General features: G+C 40.8%; 2 protein-coding genes across 3 annotated transcripts in view; one reads left to right on the forward strand and one right to left on the reverse strand.

The window, feature by feature from the left end:
• LOC139418775 (cilia and flagella associated protein 97) overlaps nucleotides 1-5,220 on the reverse strand; it is a 28,805-nt gene extending 23,585 nt beyond the window's left edge. The window contains exons 1-4 of the mRNA XM_071168465.1: nucleotides 5,038-5,220; nucleotides 3,852-4,187; nucleotides 2,773-2,954; nucleotides 684-852 (exon numbers count right to left, since the gene is read on the reverse strand). Coding sequence (XP_071024566.1) covers nucleotides 684-852; nucleotides 2,773-2,954; nucleotides 3,852-4,154 — 654 coding nt within the window. The 5' untranslated portion in view covers nucleotides 4,155-4,187; nucleotides 5,038-5,220. The remainder of the gene's footprint in view (nucleotides 1-683; nucleotides 853-2,772; nucleotides 2,955-3,851; nucleotides 4,188-5,037) is intronic.
• A 4,073-nt stretch (nucleotides 5,221-9,293) lies between these two features.
• On the forward strand, nucleotides 9,294-12,408 carry LOC139419647 (putative nuclease HARBI1). Of its 2 annotated transcripts, XR_011635424.1 has the most exons (8): nucleotides 9,294-9,423; nucleotides 9,511-9,687; nucleotides 9,778-9,839; nucleotides 9,922-10,008; nucleotides 10,096-10,379; nucleotides 10,459-11,148; nucleotides 11,430-11,541; nucleotides 11,636-12,408. XR_011635424.1 is itself a non-coding variant. In XM_071169631.1 (4 exons), exons 1-4 carry the CDS (start codon nucleotides 10,947-10,949, stop codon nucleotides 12,004-12,006), a joined length of 801 nt encoding a protein of 266 aa, XP_071025732.1. In that variant the 5' UTR covers nucleotides 10,549-10,946; the 3' UTR covers nucleotides 12,007-12,408. The 2 variants fall into 2 exon arrangements, 1 of the variants encoding a protein (XP_071025732.1); XM_071169631.1 differs by lacking the exons at nucleotides 9,294-9,423; nucleotides 9,511-9,687; nucleotides 9,778-9,839; nucleotides 9,922-10,008; nucleotides 10,096-10,379 and adding an exon at nucleotides 11,218-11,333 and having other exon boundaries at nucleotides 10,549-11,148.
• The last annotated feature ends 9,999 nt before the right edge of the window (nucleotides 12,409-22,407 follow it).

Consider the following 22,407-nt stretch of genomic DNA (forward strand, 5'->3'; position numbering starts at 1 on the left):
GGAGGAGATCCCTCAGGAGACCATCCGCCACCTCATCAGGAGCATGCCCAGGCTTTGTAGGGAGGCCATACAGGCACGTGGAGGCCACACACACTACTGAGCCTCATTTTGACTTGTTTTAAGGACATTACATCAAAGTTGGATCAGCCTGTAGTGTGGTTTTCCACTTTAATTTTGAGTGTGACTCCAAATCCGGACCTCCATGGGTTGATACATTTCATTTCCATTGATAATTGTTGTGTGATTTTGTTGTCAGCACATTCAACTATGTAAAGAAAAAAGTATTTAGTAAGAATATTTAATTCATTCAGGTCGAGGATGTGTTATTTTAGTGTTCCCTTTATTTTTTTGAGCAGTGTAGAAGACCCCCTTACCTTCCTGATCTTCATTAGTGCAAAACGTAGCAAAACATTTTGCTACAAAAATGAGTGTTTCTTATTAGGGCCCTCCACATTTCAGCCCGTTTGGTTCGTAGTGAATTCAACCCAGGTGTTTCACTACTGAGCTGGGACAAATAGCTAGACCCTATGCGAATACTCTTAAAATGCATCCTTCTTTCCTCCCTTCTTTGAAGTAACCATTGGGTATGTGTACAAAGCCGAGCAGTACGGCAGCTCTCTCCAGGAGCAGGATTGAGAATGACTAGCCTCAACCAGTTAGACAAGAACAAGTTGTAATCCTACCATGTCCACAGAGTGAGAGGGCTCGGAGGAGCAGCTCTCCCCACTGCTGTAGCTCTCATCCGTCTCCGACTCGGATGAAGTGGAAGATGGGGACAAACTCCTGTGGCGGAGCTTCCTGACAGGCTTCTTGGGAATGCCGTGTTGTGTCCCATTAGGTCCGGGTATCAACCTTGGGTTAACAAAATATAAGGTCATGAAACAAAGGCTTACCCATTCAACTGAATGACATGGCACAGTCTAGATAAGAACACAACCTGGTAAACAGAAGACGCAAATGCTTTTCCTGCATATTGGAACACTATACTGTTGATTTGATGTCTGTAATGCTTCAGATGTCAAAATCATTGCACGGATGGCAAGTGTCTGCAGGTTTTCACTCCTCACTTGTACTTGATTGATCAATTAACCCTATCAGTCCTGAGAACCCATCTAAAATTGGCTTTCCATTTATCCAACTTTCATATACAGTGGGGCAAAAAAGTATTTAGTCAGCCACCAATTGTGCAAGTTCTCCCACTTAAAAAGATGAGAGAGGCCTGTAATTTTCATCATAGGTACACTTCAACTATGACAGACAAAATTAGAAAAAAAATCCAGAAAATCACATTGTAGGATTTTTAATGAATTTATTTTCAAATTATGGTGGAAAATAAGTATTTGGTCACCTACAAACAAGCAAGATTTCTGGCTCTGTGAAAACCTCCTTCCATCAGCAAGGGCATTGAAGATGGGTCGTGGCTGGGTCTTCCAGCATGACAACGACCCGAAACACACAGCCAGGGCAACTAAGGAGTAGCTCCATAAGAAGCATCTCAAGGTCCTGGAGTGGCCTAGCCAGTCTCCAGACCTGAACCCAATAGAAAATCTTTGGAGGGAGCTGAAAGTCCGTATTGCCCAGCGACAGCCCCAAAACCTGAAGGATCTGGAGAAGGTCTGTATGGAGGAGTGGGCCAAAATCCCTGCTGCAGTGTGTGCAAACCTGGTCAAGAACTACAGGAAACGTATGATCTCTGTAATTGCAAACAAAGGTTTCTGTACCAAATATTAAGTTATGCTTTTCTGATGTATCAAATACTTATGTCATGCAATAAAATGCTAATTAATTACTTAAAAATCATACAATGTGATTTTCTGGATTTTTGTTTTAGATTCCGTCTCTCACAGTTGAAGTGTAGCTATGATAAAAATTACAGACATGCTTTGTAAATAGGAAAACCTGCAAAATCGGCAGTGTATCAAACACTTGTTCTCCCCACTGTATGTGACCTTATTACAGTATTATAGACACTATGTCCTGGGATTTCCTATGATCTTCTATGTAGAAGAACCCCTTACCTAACAACTCATGTAACTTGTGAACATCATAAAGCAAAACATGTTACATGTGCATGTGCATGTTTGTGAGAGTCTCAGAGTAGATATATTTTAATAGTTTGTAGCTCAAACAATTAGGACTCTACAGACGTTTTTGTAAGACCCAGCCCGGGCTCCTTGAGGATCCACCCTTGTCTCACAAACACTGCTCTAGCTCAGCCCCCGTTAATCACAGACTAATGAGCAAGGCAGTTAACCCCCAACAACAACTGCTCGCCGATGATATGGACGTCAACTAAGGCAGCCACCCGCACCTCTCTGATTCAGTATTGGTATCTACGGATGCAGATGAAATAAACACATCCAATGGTCCAACTCAGTAGTCTTTAGCTCAAACAAAAATGTTTAAAAGGGGTTATAAGTCCAAAATGCACCAGCATTACAGTGGGACTCATTGAGTTAAGGTCACTGATTAGTTAAGAACTTCCCTCACCTGGTTGTTTAGGTCTTAATTGGACACAAATTGAAAGTAAATAACAAAAACTAGCAGACACTGCCCTCCACGAAATGAGTTTGACACTCCTGCATAATGTTACAAGCTTGTTTGCTGCTATCTTGGCCAGGCCTCCTTTGGGAAAGACATTTATAATCTCAATAGCCACATAAATAATAAATACACGAAGATAAGAAATTGTATGCTGATTTAAATTTTGAGAAGGAAATATGGGATTCCTAAAAAAAAAAGAATCTGGAAAAAAAATCATAATCTTTGAACCTTTGACCCAGTGGCCTCCCCGACTCTTCCTCGCTTTCATCTTGGCTCTGATGATAGCCATCTTCATCATCATCGGCGCCTTCTTCCTGCTCCTCTGCCGATGATGCCGTGCGGATGTCGCTGGAGCTCTTGGAGTGGATGCTAGATACCTCCTCTGCACCGCTGCCGTCCTTCACCTCCGACTAGACAGGTAAGTAAATATAGTTTACAACTACTACAAATATTACAATAAACCATGGTTAGACATATTTGTTTTAGGCAGCTCCCTGGTCATGGAACAGTTCTCAAGCTTTTGATGGACATGTTATTGAAATGATTATCACTAAGAACATGAATGATGAGGATTGCATTTGATATGACTACTGTTTGTTTTAAATCTGTACTGTATTGTATAAAAACAATTGGAATTCTAATGGACATTTTTAGGATTAAATCATATATTTTTTTCAAATAATTATGCTTCCTTGACATTGATTTTGATTAGGCCTCAATTCTAATGTACCCCAAGCCTGGGCAGTTTGTATTGAGTGACATAATGCCACCTTGTGGCGTAATGTAGAATGATGAAGCTACAGACTTTTTTACAATTTTATTTAACTAGGCAAGTCAGTTAAGAACAAATTCTTATTTACAATAACGGCCTATCTCGGCCAAGCCCTAAACCGGATGACGCTGGGCCAAATGTGCACAGCCCTATGGGACTCCCAATCACGGCTGGTTGTGATACAGCCTGGAATCAAACCAGGGTCTGTAGTAACGCCTTTAGCACTGAGATACAGTGCCTTAGACCGCTGCGCCCCTCGGGAGCCCCGCAACTTGTCTATTACAAGTTATTACTCCTGCATACTGTTATGCCTGCATGTGCACTGTAAATCGGTTACAGATAGGGTGCATTCTGATTTTATAATAAAGCACTTATTGCCCTTTCCTTGTGACTTTACCTTGACCTGGGTAAAGGGGTTGGGAAAAGTCACAAGGGAAAGGGTAAAAGATGACAGTGGTTATTTTCATCAGACAATCCTTGTTCATGCCTTTCTTACAGAACATTCACCAAATAGCCTCACCATTAGCATGCCTACCTCTGATTTATTGGACGATATGCTAGAAGACCTGCTCCTCCTGTCTTCGGCCTCAAAGCCATGACCCTTCTCCTCTGTCCTCGGTTGAAATATTACTCCTGCAGGACTATGGGACCTCTCTGTACCACTACGCCGCTCTGTCTGTGGAGCATCCGGCTGGATGTCTGGCTCCTTTCTAGCCTCAGAGCTTATTTCACTCTTTCTTTCACTCTTCCCTTGCTCTTTGCTGATGCTGTCACAATCAGCGTCGCTGTCGAAAAACGAGTGATCCACCTCGCCCTCCAGTTCTTTGGGGCTGTACATAACAGTTGTCTCCTTCAGCACTCTGGTCGAGAACTGGAGAGAGATAAGGGGACATGTTTTATTTATTTATATTCGATACTCTCAGCTGGTTAATACTTCATTTAAATTCGAAACGGTAGCCTATAGGTGACCCTATAGGTGACATATTTAATCAAACCAGCATTAGCAATGTTTAGGCTATATGCATTGTATTTGTTGATAAACTGCCTCGCACACACAATGTAGCTACCTACATAATGTCAGCTACAGTAGCTAGCTAACTGTGAGGGAAGTCTAAAAAGCACATTTACAGTACCCAATGCCAAAGGCATTTAGCTATTTTATTTGACCACAGGACAATGCATCTAGCACTTAATTGCAGGTTTTATTGATCAACGTAAAACATCCACCGTTCTAATGGAAGAGCTAGCTAACTCTAGTAAAACAGTTAATATGTGTACGTTAACGTTAGCAAGGTGTGGAAGTTCCTTGATATCACTGACGTTAACGTTAGCTAGTTACTGTTAAGCTAGCTAGTAGAAAGACTGACACTTTTACAGTCAGTACCCAAAGTAACGTTACCCAGGGCATTCTGCATTCAGTGATTTATTTGACTACAGGACACTGCAAATAACGCTTCAGTGTAGCCTTGATTGATGGGAAAGCTAGTAACGTTAGCTAGCTCAAGTAAAACATCCACATCTCAAATGGAAGTTAGCTAGCTAGCATAAAGACAGACAGTTAACTTTACTATAACGTTATCAAGTCAATATCCTACAAAAGACCGAATCAAGGCAGCTGATCCTATCAAGAAAGCTCTGCTAACGTCAGCCTAACCTAGCTAGCTAACGTTAGCTAGCTAGCTACAATAAAGCACACTAGATATATTTTTTTACGACCTTACCTGGCATGCACGCTAAGTGTATGACTCAAGACAAATCAGTTGGTTAATTAGCTAGCTTTGTTTTTTTTGTCTATGCCGTTATAACCAAGCAGTCTCCATGTAACGTTACTTTAAATGGCATATTGAAAGTAGTTTGCTAACGTTACATGAAACGAAGCTAGACTAAATATGTGTGGGTTGAATAGCTAATGTAACTAAGCAATGTCTTCTTCTTTTTGGTGTGGCTTTCCGGAAGACTAGACGCTGTGGACAGGGTTGCCAGGTTACCTTACATTTCTAGTCCAATGACCCTCAAAACCAACCCAATGCCTGAAAACTATAGTTTTTGCGCAGCAAGAGAGTACTTGACACATGAAATCCAATAAACTGTTTTTCCATAAATTAATCGAACACATTAAGAAGGATTATCTTCTAAGTAACTTGTAATGACGTTACGATCGGGTTTCCATCCAAATAATAAGTATTGCGAGTTAGCTAAAGTAATAAAGGAATTTGAATATGTTGCAAGAGAAAAGATAATTCAGTCCAGATCATTTTATATCAATGGGTGTCGATTTAACTCTGTCTACTTTTGGCATAAAATTGACAGGAGAGTTAGAGTGATGAAAGTTAGACAGAGGATATCGAAATCTCTACCCAAGAAACACTTGGAAGAACTTAAAAAAACGAATGTTATGCAATTTTTCTGGCAATTGTGCCTTAATAATAAGTGCCAAATGTTAAGACTACATACAACCCGTTATAAATGGCCTATCTGCTAGATTGGCTTGTCATTTCTATAGGCATAGGCTACTGACACAAATCTTGGTTTATGATTGCAATTCAGCTTTGCCATTGGTTTGCTTAGCTAAATGCAGGTAGCCTACAGCCCCTGAAAGGCCTACATCTAATTTTAGATAGCCTACAGTAGCCTAGGCAAGATGTAAACTGAACGATTTAGCAATTTGCTTAGTTTAAATTGACATTCTAATTTATTCAACATGAATAGTGAGGCGATTTAGAGGTAAAAATTGCTTGTATTGTCCAATAGCCTGCTGGAATAAGCTTCTGGGGATGGGGTCTTAATTTAAATCACTAAGCAAATATTAACAATATGGATATGAACTGAATATGCTTGACAACATCAGCCAGTGTTTTATCTGTAGCCTAATCTGACTGACTGACTGTTACTGTCAATCTAATGCATTCTAACAACAGCTGACAATTGCGAGAGCTGTGACCAACAATTTTGGGGGGCACTGAGCAAATTTGAGGTCTTGTGAGCAGAAACTTGAACATTGTGAGAATTTACAGTGAACACTGAGGCTGTACAGTTTTAGACAGTAGCCAATAGGCTATTGTGGCTATCTGAGCATAATGTAGGCCTACCAACAAAACCAATGGAGCAAATCCCATAACATTTTCACATAGAAAAAGCTTTTGATTTCTATGATATAGCCTATATGTGGTGTTCAGCGCAGGCCTACATTGCACGAGACTTTTAAAAACGTTTTTTACATTATGAAGGGCTTGATATTAATACTTTTTTACTTGGTCTGTAACATGATGTGCCAAATAGGTGACTGTAAATTGTATTGTGTTGTATGATGCAAGAAACCACTTTACAATATAAAATAGGTTATTATTACCATACAGAGAATTAGACAATGTAAATTGTTGTAATATTTGTTTTGTCTTTTGAGGATTAAACAGAAATCCTCCATCCGCTTGTTTTAAATACCGAAAGTGAGAGGTTGTAATCTGAATAAAGGGAAAAAGGCCCTTCTTGAACACGGGCTGACATTCTTACTAATCTGCTAGCGAAACAGTTTAGATTTGAGTATATCTTTTGTATGATGTAAGCCTTTAGTGAGAGGTCTAATGCTTTAATATTCAGTCATTTCTTCCCTCCGAATACATATTCATTAGATAAATAGGCCTGTTTAATTTTGTCTGGCTTGCCATTCCAAGGCTCTGAAAAGCATCCAATTATTTCTGGTCCCATGCCGTTGCGGATACGAAAGGTTCAGGAGGCCCTTAGCACTTCATATCTGGTTTAAAGACTACTGCCATTCTGTTGGCATACCTTTTATAGATAACTTTGACACCTTTTGGAAACAGAAGATGTTCTACAGGCATGACGAAGTCCATCCAAATCATCTTGACTCCTGGACTCTTCCCACACATTTCAAGGCTTCGTTGAGAGAATGACTTATCAATGAACCAAGCCCTGCTCAGATAATCCCTACTATTGTATCGCTGAGTTGTCGTTGTGCTGCAGAAAATGTACATAGTCCCAGAAGCATTGTAAGTCATAATGTAAGTAACTTAATTTATGTCCCTCTAAGTCCCTTGAATGCCTCTATTGATCCTATATCAATTGCATGCAGTAAGCATGTGTCTATGAACCAGTTATATTGTTCGCACTGAGGTGGTGTGCCCTCGTAGGAAGTTGGCTGGATGCAGCTCACCCTCCACTATCAGCTCAAACATAAATATCACTGCCTGTTTGGCCCTGTCCGGGGGTATCGTCGGACGGGGCCACAGTGTCTCCCGACCCCTCCTGTCTCAGCCTCCAGTATTTATGCTGCAATAGTTTGTGTCGGGGGGCTAGGGTCAGTCTGTTATATCTTGAGTATTTCTCCTGTCTTATCCAGTGTCCTGTGTGAATTTAAGTATGCTCTCTTTAATTCTCTCTCTCTTTTTCTCTTTCTTTCTTTCTCTTGGAGGACCATGCCTCAGGACTACCTGGCCGTGCTGCTGCTCCAGTTTCAACTGTTCTGCCTGCGGCTATGGAACCCTGACCTGTTCACTGGACGTGCTTCCTGTCCCAGACCTGCTGTTTTCAACTCTATAGAGACAGCAGGAGCGGTAGAGATACTCTGAATGATCGGCTATGAAAAGTAAACTGACATTTACTCCTGAGGTGCTGACCTGTTGCACCTTCTACAACCACTGTGATTATTACACTGCAAAAATTAAAATCTAAGTAAGATTAAATATCTTAAATCAAGGCAATATATGCTTGTTTTTCTTCTTATCAGCCAGTTTTTATGTTGGAGCATTTCACTTGTTTCAAGATTTTTTGTCCTTAATTTCCTTAATAAGATAACTTGTTACTGAGATTGTATTACTGGTTCTGCATAACTTAGTGCTCGAAACTAGAATTATAAAATGTTTGATTAACACTAACAAGTACAAAACTGCTTTGTCAAAGTCAGAATTTCTTATTTCAAGCATCTTATCCTTTTCATCTCTTCACATATTAAGAACAGATAACGACCAAACGGAATTCACTGTTTTAATGTCAATCTTACACACAGCACAGCAATCATGTAGACAAAATACAGTACAGAAAAAAGACATATCTATCTATATTCATATCTGGGGAACACACTGAGTCATTTGAACAATTCTATTACATCCCCAAGATGGTATTTGACTTGTACATAAGTTTGGATCTTGTTGCTAATTGTGTAAGTTGTTAAATAAACCAGCTTTTTAGCATCCACTAACTCAGTGGCCTGTGCAAGGTGTGGGACCTCAACTTGATAAACCATGACGTTTCTATCAAAGCGTATAGTTTGAAATGGTTGATATTCCAAACAATAAAGCCTAGAATCAACAAGAAATATGTTTTTGACCAGTCCAAATCCTGGGGCCTGTTGCACAAAAGTAGAATTAAGACATCCGGGATAAATGACTCAGCTGAGCTCAATGAAGCCAAAACATGTGCGTCCAGGCTTAATTGGTTGCACAAAGACCAAGCCAGGATGAGCAGACACGGATTCATTAAGCCAGGTGAAACCAATCCTGGATAGGTGCGCGCTCACGGCTCACTCAAATAGACCCCGCCACAGATCACAGATTAACTGATTTACCATGGCAACTAGAGCCGCGTACTTTTCCCCGTCGGAAGCACAAATCCTCATGGAGGCATACGAGGAGGTAAAAGATATAATTAAGAAGAAAGGCAACACCGCCACAGTGATAAAGCAAAGAGAAAAAGCGTGGCAAAGTATTGCAGACCGCCTGAATGCGTAAGTAGTGCACAATTACACACTCACCGCTCCGCTGAAACATCACAATTACAATTCAAATATTTAATTCACATCTCCAAAAATGCAGTTGTACTGTAATTATGAAACGGTTAATTTTTTTTATTGAAATGCACTGCAGATATGAGTGAAATTGTGTAAAGTAACTCCATCACACTGTATAAAGCTATGATAAAATGTTTGATATTTTTACTGAAAACAAGACAAAAATACCAAGTAATTTTTTGCAGTGTGACTCCATTAAGTGTGTGTGTGTGTGTGTGTGTGTGTGTGTGTAGATTAAACATGAACGGGCCAAAACGGACATGGCAGCAGGTCAAAATCAAATACAAGAACATTCTGCAGAATGGTATGGTCCCTGACTAATATTTAACAAAGCACAAGCATATATTGTACCCAGAAGGTGCCTGCTCACACATTGTCTGTACTGTTTTAGCAGTGAAAAAGAATACCCACAGACAAGGCACGGGTGGTGGGTCACCAAAGGCTGACCTTACCCCAGCAGAGGACATGGCCTTGGAGCTAAATAAAGGCAGGCCCGTCTTAGAGGGGATCCCTGGGGGGAAAGAGACGAGCATAGGTTCCTCCCAAGATGCCACCCGCTTCATTCAAGGTATGTCCTTCCATCTCTACATGGGATACAACCACATTCATATTGAATCAATTTGGACTGTCTGACTTTGGTTTACCTATTGCCTTGCAGTGTCTGGCAGCACTGTGTTCCTGTTAGAGCCACCAGCACAAGCACCAGACGATGCTGATCCAGTGAGTACTCCATCAAAGGCATACTGTAGGCCTGGCATGTCTTGTCTACTAGCTTCAATATGAATCCGATTAAATGTGATAGGGTGAAGGCCCCAGTGCAGCAGCAACAGCACATGATGGAGACGATGATGAGGAGGAGACCATCTCTCTGGATTCCAGAAGGCATGAGGTATCATGTTAAGACTGTGAAAGTACTATTTACTCTACAATGGTGAGGAGTCCTCATCAAAATCAAAAAATCTAATTTCTTTTACAGGACCCAGATGCTATACAGTGGGAAAACCAGCCTGGCAACATAGTGCGTATTAATAAAAGGACACCACATCCTGCCAAATTCCAGCTGCGCTAATTGTATTGTGTTCACAGAGCTCACAAGCTATCAGAAAGTTGTATGGCAACCACCTCCGGTGCCAAATAGAACTGGCAGACATAGACATTCAGTACAAGAAGAAAAAGATGGAAAATCTTGCACTGGAGTTCGAAATAAAAAAGAGGACAATTAGGAAACTGGACCTTGAAATAAAAAAACTTGAGAGGGAGGTGAGATATGCCTTCAATGTACACTGTATGCTAACTGTAACACAAATGTATTAATCATTATTTTTCTTTCCTCCCCCAGCTCCAAGAAGATGACACAGCTCAAAATAAAAATTAGGTATATTCTCGTAAAGTCAAGTGAGCCATGACATATGAGCTCTTATTGTGAGCACACAGGACGGTGGCATCTTTCTAAGGTTTTTTTTATTTTCCCAGCAATCAGTACAACCAAGTCATCGTTATAAGGCATCGCCCTCTTTTGCCCACCCCCCCCAGCACCAGGTGTGGCCACTAGCCTATATGAAGGCCCAAAATTGTGTGTTCCTTTCTGCTCTGACAATGGCATGCCCATTCGTGCGAGATGTGGTGGATGAAGAAGCACTTGTGCTGAGGAGAGCCTTCAGGTGAGAAAGGGTCTTCAGGGACCGGTTGGACCCACTGGCCTTCCCTGATGACCATCTATATGAAAGATACAGGTTTTCTGCAGATGGCATCAGGTATCTATGCAGACTACTGGGTCCCAGGATTAAGCACCGCACTGCACGGAGCCATGCACTGAGTGTGGAGCAAATGGTTTGTGTGGCCTTGCGCTTTTTTGCTAGTGGAGCCTTCCTGTACTCAGTGGGGGATGCAGAACAGCTGAACAAGGCCACAATTTGCCGCACAATAAGGAGTGTGTGTCTGGCTATCAAAGCATTAGCAGATGTCTTCATCTCCTTCCCTGGCCACAGAAGACTCTGTGACATCAAAGAGGAGTTCTATAGGATTGCAGGTAAGAGGATCTACAAATTACAGGACAACTGTTAACACATAGTAGGATACTCATTACTTTGTGTGACAGGTTTCCCCAATGTCATTGGTGCAGTGGACTGCACACACATAAGGATAAAAGCCCCCTCAGGTGCCCATGAGGCCGATTTTGTGAATAGGAAATCCTTTCACAGCATTAATGTTCAGGTGAACATAACTTTTTGATATTGTCCATTGACGAACACTCTGCATTGCCAGTGATGTGCATTGATTGGTGTAATATTCCTCATCTTATGATTTCAGATGGTCTGCAATGCTGACTGTGTGATCAGCAATGTTGTGGCAAAATGGCCTGGCTCAGTCCATGACTCCAGAATCTTTCGGGCCTCTGAAATCTATCAGTGCCTATCACAAGGTAAGCCACACAACCCCTACTTATAACCATCATGGCTGTGTCAAGAATATCACTGTGTTTATGAGGTAGTAATGATGAGATTTTGTGTTGACAGGTGAATTCTCTGGTGTGTTGCTGGGAGACAGGGGGTATGGCTGCCAGCCTTTTCTCCTGACACCTTTCACAGACCCCCAGGAAGCACAGCAGGCCTACAACCATGCCCATGCCAGGACCAGGGCCAGAGTTGAAATGACCTTTGGCCTCCTGAAGGCACGCTTTCACTGCCTTCACAAATTAAGGGTCAGCCCTGTTAGGGCATGTGATATTACTGTGGCTTGTGCTGTCCTTCACAATGTGGCCTGCCTGAGGAAGGAGAGGGCCCCCAGAGTGCCACCAGCCATGGACTGGGACAATCCGGCAATCTTCCCTGATGACGACAGTGGTCGGCTGCTGAGGGACCAATATGTGTTGAATTATTTTAGTTAGTATGTGTGCTTTCAATTTTGGTTAAATATGTCCTGCGGTGGCAGAGGAATTTGGGTTTTTTTGGGTTCGTTTTTTGACGAATTTGGCCTCTTATGATGTTTGTGCGGTATACTGTGTGTAATACAAGGCTGCAGGGAGGCTACTGCATCCATTCATTTGTCTGTTCAGTTGATGTGTATGGATTTGTCCTGCATTTATTTTAGTGTGCAGACATGCAGGGTGTGTTATACACATTCAAAGGTCTGTATATGTATCATTTTGTATAATATGCTTAGATTCTGTGCTTTCCATCTTGTAGAGTCACTGTGACTTCAGTTTTGAAAGGAGCTGATGGTTTACCTGCTTTGTTTTGTCCTTATTCAATAAAGGAACATAATGTTACACATTGTGTTTTTATATTCATATGGAATGTGTATTTGTTTATATGACAGAGTACTAGGGCCACACTGAAGAAAAAGGATAAAGTCATAAATTTATGAGGCTGGTTCTTTCTGCAGAAAAGCTACATATTGTTTTTACAGTTTTGATACTTATGACAATGTGATACTTAATATTCTGGCACATCAGCATGTCTTTGTTTATGAAACCATACTGAAGTACAATTTCACGAAATGCCCCACATCTGTCATTTTAACAACTGTCCTCCTTTAAAACAACTGGTTACAATATTATGACTTGTGTTTTTTTCCCCTCTGTGGCCCTAATATTCTAGCATTTTATATATAGCCTTATAGTCTATGGGAAACTGTAAATTATCTAATGATAGCAACATCATCTAAAAATCATTTTTTATCCAAAATCATTGAAATTAATGATCACAAACGTTTAAATAACAGTGGGTCTAGTTATATGTGATAACAATGTATAGTGAGCAGTGAAATAACTATTGGTTTCCATTTGTGGTGACTGCTGACTGACATTAGGGATGAGATTAAATAGATCCTGGAATTTAGCCTGGTCTGGAGCAGGCTAGCTCCACAGAATAAATCTCCATGGTAATTTATACCATAACATATCCTCCTGCCCCCTATCCATCTTTAGTGCAACCGGATTACGGATCAATTGAGCCAGGATCACCAAGATATCCTGGCTTAATCCCTTATCCTAGTTTTGTGCAACAGGCCCCTGGCATACTTTGGCAAAGATCATGGACTTCTGAGTTATGTATTTATTAGAATTTATTACAAGCCATTTGACTGATACAGCATGGTTTACTTCATTGAAACCTAGGAAGTCCCTCAATTTTCTACGTAAATATTGTTTATTTATTATGTTTATGGGGAGAAAAAAAAGGGGTAAAAAAAAATTTTAAAAAAAAGAATAACAGAATTCACTGAGTCCAGATCAAGTTGACCTGACAAGACAAGATGATTCAAAACACATTTGACTTCCGATGGGGCTGTGCCCTCCAGAATGACATGCATAATGTATTGCGGAGTTTGTTGTTGATATCAAAGGCTGGGAATTCAACTAACTTGCTCCTTCTATTGATCCCATATGTTGTTCTCAGGCTGTTGCGAAGCAAGTCCGTCTGTGCCTTTTCTATTTCATCACACTGTCTGACATGCTTCTCCAATGTCCTTTTAGTATATGCATCCTCATTGATGTGTGACTGCATGTAGTCAAACGAACACTCACAGTGTCTGCACTTACTGTAGGCAAAGCCCACACGCTCTTTGAACCCTGCTAGTTCATGTTGTGCCAGGGTGTCTCCACAGAGAGCAACCATGGCACCATATATTGTTTTCTCTCCATTTAATAGTTAGCATTTTAACCCCACTGTACAATCATCCATGTCTTCCATGATTCTATTCAATATTACATCTACACCAGATTGACAGAGGTCTGCTGATCTAGCCATGGCAAGTAGCCTGATAGCAGCCAGTTTAGACCTGTATTTTGGATGTATATTTCCTAGGGTGTCGTACACCATTAACAACTTGTTTTTTGATGCAAAGGATCCTAGTGGACTACAAATTTCTACTTAATCCGTGTACAGAACACAGATTTTCTCTGAAAATAAGGGATGTGATTTTAGAAGAGCACCATCAACAATGTCATTAAAAAAACTTTCCCTGCACATCTGGGGTCCCTTTTCAACCATAGACAAAATCATTGGGTTTGATAAGAACTGTTCTAGACTTTTGACTAATGGTATATAAATTATTTTATTATCTTTGATGAAAATGTATTTTGATCCTCCACATTTCATCCTGCATATGGTTCGAGCAATTGGAATTTCCTCTGCGTCCAAACAGCTAAACTGCTTCTTAATAACACTGTCCTGTCTAAATGTTGTTGCAACACCAGCAAAAGGGTCAATGAAATTGTCAAATATACCCATTGCATCTTTTTCAAGTTGACCTGAATGTTTCTTTAGCACTGCCTCCATCTGCTTCCTGAGGTTGTCCAATAGTGATGATTGATACTGCTGTACCCCAGAACAATGTCATTCACACCTTTCTGAAAATGAGAGAGAGAGTGGTGGGGAAGTCATCAGTCATGGAGGTTGGAACACACCATCATGTATACCTATGATATTCAGATTTGCTTATGACATATTCATTAACATAAGGGATCAACATTAATAAGGTGGACAACCTAGCACTGAGGATGAACTCAACCATCACTGAACCACTACAAAATGCTCTGCATAATGTAACAAACCAAATGCTGTGCTCTGTTCAGAAAAAGCATCTTACCTGTGAGAGACAATGCTTGGCTCTGTCATTTATCACAAAAGCAGTGGCATGTGTTGTCAGATCCTTTAAAAACATTTTTTACATTGAATGTAGTATCCTGACATGTGCGGGCTGGACATTACTAGTTCATGACAAGTATAATGTTTGTGACAGGATAAGTGGTTGCGAAGACTGACTATGAATGCTATTAGTAAATGTAAGTACTTAAAAAATATGGTCAATTTCAGATGATTGCCACCAACCGAGTAACTTATTTGTTGCACTGTGACAGCTCCGTGTTGGTTAATGCCCCTTTTCCCTTCATCTGAGTCAGATGTATGGAGTTGATTATTAATTAGTGATGCTGGAGTTAGCTAGTAGCTGATCGGGTTGAATGTTGTCCTCAAAGAAACATCAAATAAACATATTATTTGAAATTGTATTTAGTTTCACCAATAGGGCTATTTAAGTGTTTTGTTCCTATTTATCATGGATTATTTTCACATTAACCCAGCTTTAGCAATGAGAGTCATTATAGCTAAAATTATCGAATAGCCTATGGACAGTATGACTTTGGTCCGTGTATCGTCCGTTCATTCAATATATTTTTTTTTTATCCAGAGAACCAAAAAAGAAATGCTAACTAGCTACTTACTTGTTCCGGTGGTAGTTTGCTTTCCTCCGATGGCTGTTCACCTGGTCGGGTGCAATCAAGTAGGTGTTGAAGGTGGTTTCTCTTTACATGATGATAGAAGGAATTGTACACTCTATATTTTTCAGTGCATCCGTCAATACCAAAGAGCAATCCCAAATCAGGGCTGCGACTGCAATCTATTGATACGGCTCAATAAGAGTTTCAATTAAAAAGTAATAAAAACGCAGCAGATAACGCACCGCCAAAGCATCTTGAACGTTACTAAAAGCAAACGCAAGTAAAACGTTCCCACTGCTTTCGATGAAAGGGGCGGAAAGAACTGAAAATGATGTTCACAAGTATTTATAATACGACCAGTGATTTGATTCGAGTACAACAGCACTGGGACTTTTAACTATACATGTATCACTCCGCTTTACAGGTGTTCTAATAACCGTTAATTACATTAACGATCGTTATCTATCTTAAATTGTAACAAACTTCGCACCGCAAAGATGAACATATTTCCAAAAATAACATTTGAGTTCAATTATGAATGGTCGTCAGGAGAGGACGGTAAGTGTAGACCTATACAAAGTAGCAGTAGCAAGCTAGTGTGTAGGAAAATGTATATGTGGTGCTTGGCAACAGTCCAGTCCCAGACCAGTTGGGGAACTATGTGTCTCAGTCCAGTTGTGGAACTATGTGTGTTGGCGGAGCCAAATAAATTATTAAATAAATAAACAAATCACAATCTGATGTTGCTTATTACTGTTAACTAGTATATTGCGCTTGTAGAACTGTTGTATAAAAGCAATATCACACTCGTGGTCGTGCTGTTATACTGAATATTATTATCTGCGGCCTCGTACCTACGACCGAATCACAGCTGTGCTGATATTCAGCACTCCCTCTCGTGATAATGCTTAACGGACGTACATATGTTCATCACATTATCTAGCTACATAAGGGAGGCCTATAACTAAAAAGTCAAAGACGGTCCAAATCTTTGAGTCATCTAACACCATGAATGAAGATGGAATGGATGACACACATCCAGGCATGGAACATATATCAACCGCAGTATTAAAAGGTAATGTTCATTTGTTTATACCCGTTTACCTTTCTCCTTAGCAAGCTAACATTAGCTAACGTTCATTTGAATTGGAAAGTTGACAAACCAAGTTAGCATGCTAATTTGAACTAGGTACTTTAACGTTGACTGTTACAGTGCCTTGCGAAAGTATTCGGCCCGCTTGAACTTTGCGACCTTTTGCCACATTTCAGGCTTCAAACATAAAGATATAGAACTGTATTTTTTTGTGAAGAATCAACAACAAGTGGGACACAATCATGAAGTGGAACGACATTTTTTGGATATTTCAAACTTTTTTGACTACTAGCTCCACCTTTTGCCTCGATTACAGCTGTAAGTCGCATGGGGTATGTCTCTATCAGTTTTGCACATCGAGAGACTGAATTTTCTTCCCATTCCTCCTTGCAAAACAGCTCGAGCTCAGTGAGGTTGGATGGAGAGCATTTGTGAACAGCAGTTTTCAGTTCTTTCCACAGATTCTCGATTGGATTCAGGTCTGGACTTTGACTTGGCCATTCTAACACCTGGATATGTTTATTTTTGAACCATTCCATTGTAGATTTTGCTTTATGTTTTGGATCATTGTCTTGTTGGAAGACAAATCTCCGTCCCAGTCTCAGGTCTTTTGCAGACTCCATCAGGTTTTCTTCCAGAATGGTCCTGTATTTGGCTCCATCCATCTTCCCATCAATTTGAACCATCTTCCCTGTCCCTGCTGAAGAAAAGCAGGCCCAAACCATGATGCTGCCACCACCATGTTTGACAGTGGGCATGGTGTGTTCAGGGTGATGAGCTGTGTTGCTTTTATGCCAAACATAACGTTTTGCATTGTTGCCAAAAAGTTCAATTTTGGTTTCATCTGACCAGAGCACCTTCTTCCACGTTTGGTGTGTCTCCCAGGTGGCTTGTGGCAAACTTTAAACGACACTTTTTATGGATATCTTTAAGAAATGGCTTTCTTCTTGCCACTCTTCCATAAAGGCCAGATTTGTGCAATATACGACTGATTGTTGTCCTATGGACAGTCTCCCACCTCAGCTGTAGATCTCTGCAGTTCATCCAGAGTGATCATGGGCCTCTTGGCTGCATCTCTGATCAGTCTTCTCCTTGTATGAGCTGAAAGTTTAGAGGGACGGCCAGGTCTTGGTAGATTTGCAGTGGTCTGATACTCCTTCCATTTCAATATTATCGCTTGCACAGTGCTCCTTGGGATGTTTAAAGCTTGGGAAATATTTTTGTATCCAAATCCGGCTTTAAACTTCTTCACAACAGTATCTCGGACCTGCCTGGTGTGTTCCTTGTTCTTCATGATGCTCTCTGCGCTTTTGACGGACCTCTGAGACTATCACAGTGCAGGTGCATTTATACGGAGACTCGATTACACACAGGTGGATTGTATTTATCATCATTAGTCATTTAGGTCAACATTGGATCATTCAGAGATCCTCACTGAACTTCTGGAGAGAGTTTGCTGCACTGAAAGTAAAGGGGCTGAATAATTTTGCACGCCCAATTTTTCAGTTTTTGATTTGTTGAAAAAGTTTGAAATATCCAATAAATGTCGTTCCACTTCATGATTGTGTCCCACTTGTTGTTGATTCTTCACAAAAAAATACAGTTTTATATCTTTATGTTTGAAGCCTGAAATGTGGCAAAAGGTCGCAAAGTTCAAGGGGGCCGAATACTTTCGCAAGGCACTGTATGTGTTTTGTGAAGTAATTTAATGCATTGGCCTATGCCAAATTGGGGAAATTAAAAGACATCAGAAATTGTTATATAAATATTCATACACATAGCTCATATAAACAAAGACATTCCGTCGTAAGAACACATACACCCAGCCATAAGACTGACCCCCTCTTCCTTAAATAAACACACATCTCATCTCCCTCTAACTGGCCGGTCCCAAGAGCAAAGAACTTTTGCTGTGCACCAATGGGGCCCGCTCTGGCTAGAGCGAGGCCCGCCTCCAACCCTCCGACCAGTCAAGAAGACCGAAACGACAAGACTCCACCTACTTTATTCTATGTATAAAAATGTATGTAACCATTGTATAGGCCTCTTTTTCACCTGGCTCCTTGCCGAGTTATGTGAACTAGGTCCGTGCACGTAAAACTGCGGGACAAGATATCTCTGACTCATTAAAACTGTCTTTTGTTACAACTGAAATCCACTCTGTCCAGCGTCCGTGATTTGGTCTCAACTCTCCAGTATTTGATCACTAACAAAATTGGTAGCAGAGTTTGGTTGTTCTTGAATTCGATCTATTATAAGTTAGTGTGAGAGGACGAGACTGATCACGGCTAAAAAATCAGACGGAAGAGTGACTTCCCCAGCCATTCATCTTGCCTCAGGAAATCTGATCGGAGCGCTCTATATAAAGGTGAGCAGAGCCCGTTATATCGGAATCTGCATATTGTATTATAGCCTAAACCAAATTTTGATCAGAAAGTACTGGGTGTGAGTATGAATCGGTGCCCAAATTTTTTACATAAGAACCTAAGACATTGATTAAAGATATCTTGTTTTGTAAAAAAATATATATATATATTCTTATTAATGGGCCTATACTCAGTTATTTTAATAGGAATGTGTGAATTGTGATTGACCAATGTGTTAAATTCCTCCAGGGACCCTATTTGTTCTGAAATCTGCATAGAAAACTGTCCTAATTATATATGTATTGGGTTGTGTATAGAGGTGACGTTAAATAGTGGCTGTGTTTTAACACGTAAAGGACACAATTATGGATGTTGGAAATTCAATGAGAATTTCATACGAATGAATGAATGATAGATGAACCGAATCTGCAAGTAAAAATGTTCTGTACTATCGAATAAGGTCTTGTGGAGGTGTGGTTATAGATGAACCGAATCTGCAGGTAAAAATGTTCTGTACTATCGAATAAGGTCTTGTGGAGGTGTGGTTATAGATGAACCGAATCTGCAAGTAAAAATGTTCTGTACTATCGAATAAGGTCTTGTGGAGGTGTGGTTATAGATGAACCGAATCTGCAAGTAAAAATGTCCTATTTTTGATACGTTCTATACTATCGAATAAGGTCTTGTGGAGGTGTGGTTATAGTTGGTTATAGATGAACCGAATCTGCAAGTAAAAATGTCCTATTTTTGATACGTTCTATACTATCGAATAAGGTCTTGTGGAGGTGTGGTTATAGTTGAATTATGGATGAACCGGATCTGCAAGTAAAATCTCCTGTTGATACATATAACATCGAATAGGTCTTGTGGAGGTGTGGTTGGATTGAATGAATCTGCATGAAAAATGCCCTATTAAAAAAGCTGTGTATTATTTAATAGGTTTTGTAAGAGGTGTAGTCGAGTAGATACAGGATATGTAAGTTTGGCGTTCCACAAGACAGAGATCGGGAATGAGGTGGCTATTGCACATCAAACAATAAACATAATATGAACCAGAGTTGACATTCCATGATTTGGAGATGGGGGAAATTAAATTGAAAGAAACGTTTGTCGCGGAGTAGGTTGGGATACGTAACTGGGCTATTAGGCACACGTGCTGGTAGACAAAGCCACCTTAGTATCGAATGGCCGTGCAATTTTGATTGACAGCAGCCGGGCTGGAATACTGATTTTCGTTTTTTTTTCATTCCTGTTGATATTGCCTAAAGTTTAAAATTATTCTGACAATTGCTATAGAATCGCTGGAATTTACTGATATAAGTTCATAAAGGAACTTACTGAATTGTTTCTAGAAAGTATTTAAATAAGCCGCCGAGCTTAGTACAGACTTTGTTTGACAGACGCTAAAAGCTACACACTGATTTTTGGGTTTTTCTATTCTATCCATATTTCCTAAAGATATATAATTATTCTGACAATTGCTATAGAATCGCTCGAATTTACTGATATAAGTTCATAAAGGAATTTACTGAATTGTTTACAGAAAGTATTTAAATAATTCACTGAACAACTCTTAGTTGTCTAGAAATTCTATCTATATTTCCTAAAGAGCTAGAATTACTCTGAAAATTGTTATAGAACCGCATATATTCACTGATATATTGTTCCAAAAGGAAATCGCAGAATCATTTATAGAAAATACCTAAACGAATCACTGAACAAATTCAAATAAAATACAGGTGAAATACACACGTGGCGGCGGGCGTCACATACTGATAACCCCCTTTGTCTCGACCAGGGACAGGCTAAGCATACAACGATAGAAATAAACACCACATAGTAAGGATTAAATATACCTAAATAACGCATTATACACATTATCAGACGACTTAGATAAAATGTCTGCAGCCATCACGCCCAAACAAATGATTGCAGTAGAAACTCAAGACCAAGGGGAGCAGCCAGATAACACTCAGATCGTGGCACAGACTGTCTCTCAGATGATCCAACAGCAGGCAGCCCCACCACCCCATTACCCTCCCCCACAGCGGTATATCCTGCAACGGCAACGGGCTCAACGAGGCCCCTACACTGGACCATACAGAGGGGGAAACTACCAGTGGTATAACTGCGGAATTACCGGTCATTTTGCCAGAGATTGCATGAAACCACTCTCCCCGCAGCAACAGCAATGGAGAGCAAGAGGAAGTGGGGGAAACCCACCTCTGCAACATCAGCAACCAGGACCCACACCCATGCATCAGCAACAGCCAGCATACAACCACCCAGAATCTAGCCACATGCAGCAGGAGCAGCAAGATTACAACCAACCCTCCCACTTCAACACCTGATCACCCAGTAAGAATGATGAGGATGCCACTCCTGCCGATGACCACACTGTCTGAAGCCCAAGAAGTGTACTGGCTAAAATGCCTACCCACAGGGCCTGCCACCCCTCACATCCAGTTTAAGTTCAACCAACTGAAAGCTCAAATCTACACTCTGCACCCATATAAGACTCCCCAAGCTGAGATCCATTGCACACTCAATGCAACAGAAACTGATGACTGCCTCTACACTGCAGACTGGGACGAAGACATGATGCACCTGACCCCACCTATCAGGTGTTGTACCATTGGGTGTGGCCCAGAGGGGGTGGCAGCACCGGTCATCCTACGATCAAGGAACCTCCATGCACCCCTGGCCTGGACGGCTGAAGCATCAACAGCCATAGCACTCCTGAAAACAGATCTATCAGCGGCAGCAGCTCTGACTGCACCTGACTACAAGAACAAGTTCCATTTGGATGTTTCTGGAAGGGAAGGATTCACCTCATCCGTCCTATTCCAGAAACAAGAGGGGGAGAGAAGGGTCTTGATGTACTACTCTTCAAACTTGACCACATTGAGGTAGGACAGTCAACATGCTCCAGATACGTTGTTGCAGTAGCAAAAGCTATTGAAAAAACAGCTCACCTCGTGATGTCACCCTTCAATCAGCCATCATCCCTCAACCAGCATCGGCCAAATTAGCTGAAATCATCGGATTGACGCAGGTCCTCATCAGAGGAAAAGAAAAGACTGAATATCTATACAGACTCAGCCCATGCCCATGAAGCAGGCCACACTGATGGACCCAGAACTTTTATGAGAAACACATGGCCCCACACACGAAGGCAAACTAAAGACCCTCCAAAAAGGCCTCGCACATCTGGTGGCACCCTCACATAAAAAATATGACTGACTTATTTTATGACGATGATTTATTTTGTGACGAATGCAATGGTTGTGACAGACACAACCCAAAGAAACCATATCAAACACCAATGGGCTCATACGTAATACCTAATGCATGTTTTCAGGATATTAGTATAGACTACACCGACATGGGCCCCGAAAATTTATCTAAAGGCAAACTCTATCTCCTAGTCATAGTAGATAGGTTCTCCAAATGGGTAGAGGCAATAATAACAAAAGGGGAGGATGCTAGGTCAGTCTTTAAGTGGCTACAAACCAAACTAATACCCAGGTATGGCATCCCAAGACAAATCAAATTTGACAAATGGCTTACATTTAACAAACACCTGAGACAGGTGGAAGAAAGATTTGG

The sequence above is a fragment of the Oncorhynchus clarkii genome, chromosome 10, assembly GCF_045791955.1.
Source record: "Oncorhynchus clarkii lewisi isolate Uvic-CL-2024 chromosome 10, UVic_Ocla_1.0, whole genome shotgun sequence".
In the NCBI taxonomy this organism is placed as follows: Eukaryota; Metazoa; Chordata; class Actinopteri; order Salmoniformes; family Salmonidae; genus Oncorhynchus; species Oncorhynchus clarkii.

What these genes read in the sequence shown, in the direction of transcription:
- LOC139419647 (XM_071169631.1), top strand. Translation starts at nt 10,947, where the DNA reads ATGGTTTGTGTGGCCTTGCGCTTTTTTGCTAGTGGAGCCTTCCTGTAC. An exon ending in GGAGTTCTATAGGATTGCAG is followed by an intron (nt 11,149 to 11,217) that starts GTAAGAGGATCT and finishes TTTGTGTGACAG; the next exon opens with GTTTCCCCAATGTCATTGGT. An exon ending in TTCACAGCATTAATGTTCAG is followed by an intron (nt 11,334 to 11,429) that starts GTGAACATAACT and finishes TTATGATTTCAG; the next exon opens with ATGGTCTGCAATGCTGACTG.